The sequence below is a fragment of the Microcaecilia unicolor genome, chromosome 1, assembly GCF_901765095.1.
Source record: "Microcaecilia unicolor chromosome 1, aMicUni1.1, whole genome shotgun sequence".
Classification (NCBI taxonomy): Eukaryota; Metazoa; Chordata; class Amphibia; order Gymnophiona; family Siphonopidae; genus Microcaecilia; species Microcaecilia unicolor.
This window is the reverse complement of record NC_044031.1, coordinates 406,990,848-407,002,909: the sequence shown is the minus strand read 5'-3', so window position 1 is coordinate 407,002,909 and position 12,062 is coordinate 406,990,848. Positions and strand designations below refer to the sequence as shown.

The 12,062-nt window shown below is 44.7% G+C and overlaps 1 protein-coding gene across 1 annotated transcript in view; it reads left to right on the top strand.

The window, feature by feature from the left end:
* Positions 1-12,062, top strand: part of ALDH5A1 (aldehyde dehydrogenase 5 family member A1) — a 47,281-nt gene that overhangs the window by 29,914 nt on the left and 5,305 nt on the right. Inside the window, exons 7-9 of the mRNA XM_030211458.1 lie at positions 4,165-4,323; positions 6,757-6,926; positions 8,880-8,938. Coding sequence (XP_030067318.1) covers positions 4,165-4,323; positions 6,757-6,926; positions 8,880-8,938 — 388 coding nt within the window. The remainder of the gene's footprint in view (positions 1-4,164; positions 4,324-6,756; positions 6,927-8,879; positions 8,939-12,062) is intronic.

Below are 12,062 nucleotides of genomic sequence, written 5' to 3'. Positions count from 1 at the left end.
CTCAAAAAAGATATAGTAGAATTGGAAAAGGTACAGCGAAGGGCGACGAAAATGATAGTGGGGATGGGACGACTTTCCTATGAAGAGAGGCTGAGAAGGCTAGGGCTTTTCAGCTTGGAGAAGAGACGGCTGAGGGGAGATATGATAGAAGTGTATAAAATAATGAGTGGAATGGATCGGGTGGATGTGAAGCGACTGTTCACGCTATCCAAAAATAATAGGACTAGAGGGCATGAGTTGAAGCTACAGTGTGGTAAATTTAAAACGAATCGGAGAAAATCTTTCTTCACCCAACTCTGGAATTCGTTGCCGGAGAACGTGGTACGGGCGGTTAGCTTGACGGAGTTTAAAAAGGGGTTAGATAGATTCCTAAAGGACAAGTCCATAGACCGCTATTAAATGGACTTGGAAAAATTCCGCATTTTTAGGTATAACTTGTCTGGAATGTTTTTACGTTTGGGGAGCGTGCCAGGTGCCCTTGACCTGGATTGGCCACTGTCGGTGACAGGATGCTGGGCTAGATGGACCTTTGGTCTTTCCCAGTATGGCACTACTTATGTACTTATGTACTTATGCTTGGTTTGCTTCCTATTTGTCAGAACGTGTTTTGTTCAAAGTGGAGGAGGGGTTTCTAATGTTAAGGGGGGTCCCACAAGGTTCTGCCTTGTCTGCATTCCTGTTTATCATTTATATGGCCCCTTGGTGTAAAGTCCTTGAGTAGGTTTGGAGTATCGGCTGTATTCCGATGATATTCAGTTTTTTCCCCCAGTAGTAACATGGGGAGAGGAGTTGACTGCGATTGACATTTTATATGAATGAGATTTGTAAATGGATGACATTTTGAATGTTGATAAAACTGAAATTCTTATTGTAGGGAAAGTGGTAATTGCTGGTCTCTGACTATTTGTGTGGGTGAGATTGCGATAAAGTTACTGGGTGTGATTGTAGATTCTCAGCTTACGATGAAAGAACAAATTGTGCGTGTGGTTCAGTCAGCCTTTCATCAATTGTGAATGTTGTTTCAATTAAAACCTATGTTATGCTTGGTTGATTTTAGGAGTGTTATTCAGGCAATGGTTCTGTCAGAAATAGCCTACTTCAACTCTATTTGGTTGTTCCAGAGTATAGGCTTAAAGCGTTACAAATTGTGCAGAATGCAGCTGCTAGATTGGTTGATGGAATCTCCAAATTTGACCATATAACACCAGTGTTGGTTGCCTGTGAAATATAGAGTGCAGTATAAAGTTTTGACTCTTATTTATCAAGTGGTTCATGATAAAATGCCATGGTGCTTTGGTAGGGTATTCACTCTGTTCGCTTCTGGAAGGTCTTTAAGATCCAGCTTTACTAGATGCTTGGGTTTACATTTGGTGTCCTCTGTGCATTATGCTACTATTCGAGCATCAGCATTCACTTATGTGGAATGCTTTGCCTGGCCAGTTGCTTATAAGTTAAGGCTGCATGTTAACGCCTGCCTCCTTTCCTGCTTGCCATCTCTCCCCCCCCCCCCCCCCCCCCCCCCCGCCCTTCCTAGACTGTCGGTGGCTCTCTTCTCTCCTCTTCCCTTCCCACCCAGTTTTGCCTTTTTCCATTTTCAGTAAAATCTTTGGCCCAGTAGCCACAGCAGTGATACTGAAAAAGCTGCCGACGGTCTGCACCAGTCCTTCCTTCTGACCCGTCTCAAACAGGAATTTGCATCAGAAGAGGGTGGGACACATCAGAGGGAAGGCCTGGTGCAGGCCACAGACAGCTTTTCAGCACCCACCCGGTTTTACCTTTTTCCATTTTTAGTAAAATCTTTGGCCCTGTAGCCGCAGCAGTGTCACTGAAAAGCTGCTTGTGGCTTGCACTGGGCCTTCCCTCTCATGTGTCCCGCCCTCTTCTGACCCAGCTTCGTGTTTGGGATAGGTCAGAGGGAAGGCCGGAAAAGGCCACAGGCAGCTTTTCAGTACCGCTGCTGTGGCTGCAGGGCCAAAGATTTTTCTGAAAAGGAAAATGGTAAAACCGGGTGGGAAGGGGAGGGAAGAGAGTGCCACCGGTGGTGTTGTGGGGGGGGGGGGGGGGCAGAGATGCTGGACTACTTGCAGGCAGTGGCAGAAGGAATTAAGAGTACCACAGGTGGCTGTCGGGGTGGGGGGAGGGGGAGAAAGAGAACCTCAGGTGACCATGAGGAGGGAGAGAGGAAGAGAGAATCTCAGGTGGCCATGGTGGGGGGGGGGGATAGAAAGAAAGAGAGAACCTTGGGTTGTGGGAGGGGGGGAGAAAGAGAGAGAGGACACTGGGTGGCAGTGGGGGGGGAAGGGGAGAAAGAGAGAGAGGACATTGGGTGGCAGTGGGGGGGAGGGGAGAAAGAGAGGACATTGGGTGGCAGTGGGGGGGGGGAGGGGAGAAAGAGAGAGAGAACCTTAGGTGGCCGTGGGGGAGGGAGAGAGAGAGAACCTGGGGTGTCGGGGGGGGGGGGGAGAGGACGGCAAGCACAGCCAAAAGAGGAGGGAGAGATGTTGGACTGTGCACGGGTGGAGAGGGGGAAATAGGGAGAGAAGGATGGAGGGAGAAGAGAGAGGGAGAGATGTTGGACTCAGAGAGAGGGAGTGAGAAATAATGGACTTGGAGTGGAGAGGGTGGAGGGAAGGAAGAAAAAGAGAGCGGTGTAGGACCGGGGGTGGGGGGTTTAGTGAGAGATAATGGACCTGGAGGAAGAGGGGAGGAAGGGAGAGAGAATTGGACCTGGAGGTGAGAGTAAGGAAGGTGTTGGGCATTTAATCAGTGGCATAACCACAGGGGAGAGGAGGAGAGGGGCCTTGGAGACCTGGGCCCCAGCCCCCTCCAAAGCTGTAGTACCTGTTCACTAGCTGGTGGGGTAGCTCAAGCCCTGCCAACCGAAGAAATTTGCTGCCTGAGTCACCCCCTTCCTCTTTGTACTGCATCAGGAATGAAGTAGTCAGCTTGCACTTCCCAAGCATGCTCAGTTTGTGCATGAACTGTTCATGTACAGGGAGTGCCGGCTGACTTTCTTGCTTCTGAGGCACCACAAGGAGGAAGGGGGCTGCTTTGGCAGTGGATTTCTTTGACCTGCGGGGCTTCAGCATCCCCACCAGCAATGGTATGATATCTAATGAGGGGGAGGAAATGCATGTCCCCTAGTCTATCCTTGTGCCCTCCCCCCAGTGGACTGCTGGCTATACCCCACATTTAATAGCGAGATAAAAAATGTTGATTGTGTAATTAATTACAATTTAAAACCTTTAATCAAAATGCATCCCTAGTATAAGTACTAGTATTCAGCAATTTAATAAAATGTTTAAAAAAAGACAGCTTTTTGTTCAAGCTTTTTTCTGATGGGCAACATAGGGTTGGAGAGTTTGTGATGGCAGCACTGTTTATGTATGTCACTGGAAGATTTGTTTATATTTTAATTTTGTATTTTAATATGTATATTTGTACGGAAACGACTTAGGGTATAATCGGGTTAGAGGTTTTTAAAATAAATAAATAAATGAGACCCTACATATAGCTGGGAACAATTCTGTATATTATTTGGAAGATGAATATACAAAGTTTAAATAATAATTGACCTTCTATGGGCAGTTAGTGTAGCTTTACCAACAACAGTGATGCCCTCTCAAACTTAGATACTCTAAATATTAGATGTGCACCTGTATTTTGCACCATATGTAGTCAATAACGATTTCTTACATCCCAAATAGGACCACATAAGTACCAGTCCTGTCTCTCTCCAGTTTAACTTAACTGGTTAAGGACTGAATATTGGCATTTATCCAGTTAAGCACTGGCTGTCCACACATACCTCAATATTTAATGCCAGTACCTGGACAAGGCCAGCATTGAATATCCAGACATAATTTTGGCAGCAGTAGTCAGTGTTTTAAAGAAATGCTGACTACCAGCGGCTGAATATTACCACTCGTACTTTTTTAAAAATTGTAGTCTTCGGCACTTTCTTTCATACTTCTCCTAAAGTCAAGGAGGGGAGAGGAGAGGTTCCTTATGATCTCTTCGCACAGTAGGTGAGTCTGTGACTCTGTGGTGGCTTGTTAATACTGATGCCTTGTTCATGAATGTTTCCTGTAGCATAACTCAATGAAAAAATCTGTGTGCCATGTTCTTTCTATTTCTTAACTGCTTTCATATGTGTGCCCTCAGACTTGTGTCTGCACAAACCGTTTCTTGGTACAGAAGGGAATCCATGATACCTTTGTGAAAAAGTTTGCTGAAGCCATTCAGAGAGAGCTGCGTGTGGGAAGTGGATTCCAGGAAGGCACAACCCAAGGCCCATTAATTAATGAAAAGGCAGTGGAAAAGGTAAGTAAAAATAACCCCCCTTTCTCTGGAAAAAATGGAAAGTCATTCTTTGTTCAAATATGGCCTAAACTTATTAAGGGGCCCTTTTACTAAGGGGCAGTAGGCACTAGGGCATGCCTACCGTGTGCCCAAAAGCAATGCCAAGGACGCACTGAGGCATCCCACAGTAGTTTGCCAATGGCAGCATGCCAGTCCCATGCTAAAAAATAAGTTTTATTTTTTAGTGCAGGGGGTGTGTTTGAAGGCAGAATGTAGGTGAGCCCTGCCTCACGCTGCCCGATTAGCGCGGGAGCCCTTAACACCTAGTAAAAGTCATTTTACAAACTGGAGTGTCCAAATTTTGAATGGGGGAAAACAAGGAACATAGACATCTGTATGGCAACATTCTTAGAAAATAGCCACCCAGATGTCCATGCAGAGCAGAACCACAACCAAAAACCAGGAAAAGGTACCAATCTAATAATCACTGAATAACTATGAAAAGAAATTAATATGAGAGGAGCTCCATCAGACAATCAAAGACCCACGTGTTAGTCTATTTAGACCACTCTATAGCGGGATATAGCACTTCTTTCATTGGGAGCTCACTCACTCACTCAAGTGCTATATATCGTGCTATAAGTACAAATATGCCCAATTTGTAGTCTTACTGCAATTTAACATGCCACTAAAGCCAGCTGTAATGACAAACCAAACTAAGCAGATATTGTTTTCAATTACTATATACATAATAAACTATTCACTTATCTTGTGAGCTTGGCAGCCGCAAAAATGCCAAAGGCTTCATGAAGTAAATAACTGTTCTGAAATAAACTGCCACTGAAAGACTGCTCTCCATGGGTTTCACATCTTTCCTTGGGGACTTGGGTTAGGGCTATCTCTGTCCCTTAGGTTGTCACCAGCTAGCTACAGAGCAGAAGGCAGTCTAGTGGTTAGTGCAGTGGACTGTAAAGCAAGGGACCCAGGTTCAAATCCTGCTTTAACTCTTTTGATAATTGTGAGCCCTCCAGGAACAGAAAAATATCTACTGTACCTGAATGTACACCACTTCAAATAGCCTTCAGTCTTGTTGATGGCTTATATGTTTATTTTTCTGTTTCTAGAGGGCACACAAAGTGGGATTTGAACCTGCGTCACTTGGTTTAAAGTCCACTGTACTGACCATTAAGGCTGTTCCTCAGATCTGCATGCTGCTCTGTTCAGAATGCCCATAATACTGAAGCTGTCACAGAGCCTGGTTTTCCTTTCCTGTTTCACTTTCAGGGAAGAGGGAAAGGGGACAGCAACCAGTGGGGAGATTAAGGAGGTGTCATTCTTTAATCCCTCCAGTGGCCAGGTGCTTGATTAGAACACCTTTAGATGTGACTGAAACAAGTCTAACTAAGAACGTACTTCTTTTTATTCTTGGATGTTTCCTTCCCTTCGGTAATTGCTGTTGGACATCCTGATTTTGGACCCTTCCTAGTCCCGGCCAAAACACACCTACAACACTCAGGGTATTGCTGCATATGGAAACGTAGAGCTGTGTAATGATGTCACCACCTATGTGCCAGATTAATCGTGCTGTTTATAGAAAACATCTGTTAACTTTGCTTTATTAGTAGTATGTAATCAAAGGGTTGGCAACATAGGTATTGTTGAAATTTCTTAGTTCTCAAAGTTTATTTTGATTCAGAATTTGAGAGGGGAAAACTAGGGTTCTCCGAGGTCAATCCGGCCAGTTGATTCCCACATGTGGGTGACATCATCCACAGCGCCTGGTATTGGACATTATTTAGTGTACTATATCTTTAAGAGCTCGCAGCAGCGCTCCCACCGTGCATGCACGAGTGCAGGACCATCAGTCTCTTTTCATCCACGGTGAGGAGAGAACACGTTGGTCGAGGGTCCTCACAGCATCTGCCTGTTTTTCTCTTTTTGAGCTTTTATGCCTTCCTTCGTGGGCATTTTTGCCCTGAATTGCCCTTTTCTCTCTTCAGGATATTTTTCCTTCCTTCCCTTAAGGGAAGTTTTTAAATTATCTTTATTTTTCTCAGGCTTACATGGCCCTCTTAGGCCTGAGCATCAGTCAGGAGTGTTCCTCTTTATTTTTTCAGTGATTTGCCCCTTTTTGTTTCATCATAGAGTCATTTGATTTGGGCATGGCTGTCTTCCCTTCATATCATTGAAGTTTCCTAGTGACATTTGTAGTCTATTGCTTCTGACCTTTCAAAAACTCTTCAGCCTCCACAAATCCATGGAACAATGCAGTGGGCTCCCCTTAGTCTCTCACTATTCACTAGCAGGTGTGTGCCCAGCTGCTAAATTCATGTGGAGGGGCATTTTCGATATGATGTCTAAATCCGGGGGATAAATGTTCATGAAATCTGATTTTGGTGAACCCCTTAGATATATAGGAAATCATTGTTAAAGTAAACTGATTTGTTTCCTCAGGTAGAAAGGCATGTGAGTGACGCTGTCTCTAAAGGAGCACATATAATGACTGGGGGAAAGAGACACAACTATGGGAAGAACTTCTTTGAGCCGACTCTTCTGAGCAATGTGACGACTGACATGCTGTGCACACAGGAGGAGACCTTTGGGCCTCTGGCTCCAGTAATAAAGTAAGTGGCTTGAGGCCGCTGGCTGTGTCTAAAACATTTTCACACTCAGCACAGTTTAATTGGTACAATAGTTGGAACTTAAGTCTTAGAGCAGGTTCAGTCTTGGCCATAGACCAGTAAGCTAACAGGAAGATGGAAAATGTAACAGACAAAAAAAATGGGGGCCTCGGTAGCAACAAACAAATTTGCCAAATTGATATCATATATGATAGATGGAATGTTTGATGTTTAATTGGACTGATCAAATTTTGATCCTTACAGCAAGGCAGAGTACATGAGTCAAGTCATCTACCCAATTGAGTTGGAAAGGGTTGTTTAATGTTCAGCATTTTAACTTAATCCACCAAATTTAATCATTGGTTAGTGGTTAGTGCAGCAGGCTTTGATCCTGTTCAGTTGGGTTTGATTCCCACTGCAGCTGTTTGTGACTCTGGGCAAGTCACTTAGCCCTCTATTGCCCCAGGTGCAAAATAAGTACCTGTATATAATATGTAAACTGTTTTTATTGTTACCACAGAAAGGCAGTATATCAAGTCCCATCCCCTTTCCCTTCCCTTTCATTCTGCTTAACTGCTGGCACAAAGGATGCCTGCAGGGCAAGAGCATTTTTAAGCAGATTTTTTTATGCAATTAAAATCTTATAGTCTTAGTGCATAATTCTCTAGCAATATATAAATTCAAATTCAGAAAATAAATGGCAAAACCTTATCTCATAAACAATGTCTATAAGGCATTAATATTTGTTTTTAAGTGATGTGTGTTGATTTCTATTCTGTATATATTTAATTAAGACTTATTTGTTCACTATTTTTTATTTCTTTATTATATAATTTGTTTTATTTTATTGTGCACACCCTAATTTCCTTTTGGGTATAGAATGAGAATGGCTTATAAATTTGGATTTCAATTAATATAAACCATGTCAGCCCAAGACAAATTCACTAAATTTCAGTTGGCAGCTGTGGTTGGGTGCCTGGAAATATAACCAGGTAAGATAAAAATGTAAAATATTACAAATAAAAAATATATAGGAACAAAAACAGGTAAAGACCTAGAAATGGGTGAGGGTAGAAATTAACAGGCACTAGAGGCCAACAGAGTTGTGGTTTCAGATTCTGCACCGAAATCTGGGTTTGGGTTTTGGCAAAAAATGCCTCTGCATTTTCAGCTGAAACCCTCTCACCACCCCCACCTTGCCCAACCTCCCCGTAGGGCTTCTGCCAGCCTACCTTAGGAATCCCTGGTAATCTAATGGCCTCATGCTGCTGCTGCATTGCAGTGACTACTAAGACTGCCGTGTAGGTCCTGGCAGCCAATTGTGGATTGGAACTAGCACAGGTTCCAATCAGAAAATGGCTGCCGGGACGTCCCATATCAGTCTTGGCAGCCATTGCAATGGAGCAGCGGCACAGGGTAGGAATGAATGGGGTTCGTTCCTGTCCCCAGAGAGGCCACCAAACCACCAGGGATTCCTTAGTTAGGCCCAAGGAAGGGCCTACGGGTGGTTGGGTAGAATTGAAGGTGACGGAGACTGAGGGGGGGGGGGGGTGTTTTCGGTTTCTGCCAAATCCAAGCACCAATTTTGGTGTGAGATTCTTTTTTGGCAGAAACCAAAGATCCTGGGTTCAGTTGGGCTCTAACAGGCAACTTGATACTTGAAGAATGTTGCTTTAACAGGACGTGAGATGAGGCATTTTGATTTTGCATAGTAGATAGTGTTTACTTGTTTCTTGCATGAAGTCCAAAATTTGTTTCTGGTGCTTGTCTTCTTACCTTGGAAAAAGAAGTAACAGTTGAGGAGAGATCTCTTGACATTTTGTTTTGTAAAAAGCCTGAAGTTTGCTCTTGATGCTGAGGAACTGCATCAGTTTTTCAGAGAGGAGAGCAAAATGGGATTTGCCTGTGTGTTTCTGACTGCCTCTGTTACTGCTATCTGCTGCTTTCAATTGACAGGTTTGACACAGAGGACGAAGCAGTGTCCATAGCAAATTCAACCAGAGTAGGCTTAGCAGGTAAGACCTCATTTTTAGAATAATATACAGTGGGGAGGGGGTTGGGGGGTATTTTAGGGTTTGGGAGGGGTTGCATTTCTAGAAACATTAAATAATTCAGTAACGTACGTCTGCTAACAGATATCTGCCATAATGCATACTCAACCAATAATTGAAATTATTGAACCACTCAAAGGGACCCTGACAGCCATAACATTATCCAAAAATATCAGAACTACAAAACCATAACCAAGCAAAGAAGAACCAATCTTCATGGTATTTTATTGTTAATGCTAAATAGTAGTAGTAGTTTATCAGCATAGGTGCCTCATATAAGAGGCTTGGGGGAGTCTAAGCCTCCCAAGCTACAACCATAAACTTCTTTGCTTGCTCGCCCATCTGGTATTGCTGCCTCAAAACTTCTTCGCTTGCTAACCCATCTCTTGGTGCCTCCTCTGTTGTGCCGAACTAAAGTTACAGTAAAGGCGCAGGACTGCAGCTCTGCGTTCTGCTACTTCCTCTGGCAGCTCCTTCAAATATCAACTTCCTCTCTTAGAAGGGGTGGAGCCACAAGAGGAAGTAGCGGCATGTCTTTACTGTAACTTTAGTATGGTAGTTCAACAGGGGAGGCACCAGAAGGAAAGAAAGATGCTACATAGTGACAGGTTGGGTAGGAGAGAGAGAGGGGTGAGGGACAGAGCTGGCGGAACCTGGTAAGCGTGGTAAGCATGGCAGGGGGGCGCTGACCTCTGGAGGGTGCCACAAAACATGCTTACCGCCGCCTGGGCAGCTCACCTGCAGGCAGCTCTTGGATCCCACCTGCCCGCCCTCAGCTCCCCGACAGCCCTGCTTTCATCCCTGACAACCTGCGGTGTTTAAATCTTTTATTTTACCTCAAGTCACAGCAGCAGTAGCAGTGAAAGCAGCAGGCTCTGGCTCACCTCTAGCCTTCCCTTCCCTCTCAGTGTCCTGCCCTCGTGGAAAGAGGAAATTACATCAGAGGAGGGCGGGACACAGAGAGGGAAGGGAAGGCTAGAGGCTAGCCGGAGCCTGCTGCTTTCACTGCTGCTGCTGTGACTTGAGGTAAAATAAAAGATTTAAACACCGCAGGTTGCCAGGGATGAAAGGGAGGAAATAAGTAGATGCACATGGATGGAGGAGAGGGGTGAGAGGAAAAATGCTGGACATGGATGGAGGGGAGAGAAGACAGAGGAAAGAGATGCACCTGGATGGAGGGGAGAGTGGAGAAATGCTGGACGTGGATGGAGGGGAGGGAAGAGAGAGGAAGTGAGATGAACATGAATGGAGGGGAGAGAGGAGAAATGCTGGACATGAATGGAGGGGAGGAGGAAAAATGCTGGACATGGATGGAGGAGAGGGAAGAGAGAGGAAGGAGGTGCATATGGATAGAGGTGAGGAAAGAGAGGAAGGAGATGTATACTGATGGAGATGAGGGAAAAGGAAGAGAGGAGAAAAGCAACACATGGATGGAGAAAATAGGCAGAAGCTGGATCTACTTTATACCTCCTCCAGTTAAGTTTGCGGAGGACCCAGCTTTTACTTATTGATGTAGGGCAAGAAATGAAGAAGAAAGGAGGAGAATAAAGAAATAAATGGAAAGGAAACCCTGGAAACAGAGTTAAGAGAACAGATAGCAGCAGGATCAGATACTGGGACCAGCATGATCAGAAAAACAAAGTCACCAGTCAACTAAGGTAGAAAAAATCATTTTATTTTCATTTTAGTGTTTGGAATATGTCCACTTTGAGAATTTATATCTACTGTCTTATTTTGCAGTGTATAGCAATACGTTTCTTTCTGTTTTTATGGTATTGTGCTGCATGCAGAGTTTAGATTCTTAGGATTTCAGGTTAATTTTTGAAGAATTTGAAGAGGGGCTATCTCTGTTCTGCATGTGTGACTGCAAGGCCAAGTGTCTGAATAGGGATCTGTTTGTTAGGTTCTGAGATTTTGATAGCATTATTGTTTCAGGTTTGGCAAGACTGTTCTTCTAATTCCTGGTCTCTATGCTAATTTGGTTTGTGTCATTTTGGATATACTGGAGCTGTAACAGCGTACAGAAATTATTTATAATGAAAACAAAAAACAACACAAGTTATTTTCTTCTCCTATACTGATGTAATATTTTCAATGATGCCTGTTTATATGTGCCATGGCTGGTAAAAGGGGTGTGGCTACTGTGGGTGTGACTGCTGTAGGGGCAGAGCCATAATGATCCCACCCCTAGAAGGGTAGAGGCGCCGACTAATAGGCTGCAGGAGGGCGTCAGAAACCCTAGCACCGGCCCTGATGAGGGAGGTAAAAGGGAAAATACTGAATGAGGGAGGGAATGTTGATTTGGAGAGTGAGAGATACTCGAGAGCTGGGCAATACTTAATTGGGGTGGGGGAGAGAGATCCAGAGGTGGATTGGTGCAAGAGATTGACTGGGAGAGAGAGACACAGGGGCAATACTGGATAAAGGAGGGAAGAGAGACGGGAAATGCTGGTTGGGGAGGAGAGAGGGACAATACTGGATTGGAGGAGAGAGAGAGAGAGAGACAATGCAGGACTGGTGGGCAGAGAGAGTGGTGCAATACTGCATAGGAGAGAGAGAGATGGGGCAATGCTACATGATGGGAGAGAAAGAGGTGGGTCAGTACTGGGTGGGAGGGGAGAGAGAGAAAGGCAGTGATGGGTGGGATGGAGAGAGGGTGGGCAATAATGTATAGGAAGGGGAGAGAGACAGCAGTAATGCTGGTGTGAAGGGAGAGATGGAAGCAATGCTACATGCCAGGGGCAGAAACAGACAGAGAGGGTTAATGCTGGATGGCAGTTGTAGAGAGAGAAAAATGCTGGATGGCACGGGCAGTTTGATAGAAAGAGCCTGGATATTTGGGGGGGGGGGGGGGAGTGAGATGAGTCTAGTTGGCAAGGGGGAGAGAGAGGAAAGAGTTAGTGAAAGACGGGAATAAGAGGAAGGGGAATGGGGGGCTGGGGTGAAGGGAAAAGATGAACAACTTTAGGTGGACACAGTAAAAATGGAAAAAGAGGGAGAGTGAAGACTGGATAATAAGAATTAATGAAATATGAGTGGATAGAGCGGCAGAATCAATGTTGGAGCTGGATGTAGTGGAGGAGGTGAA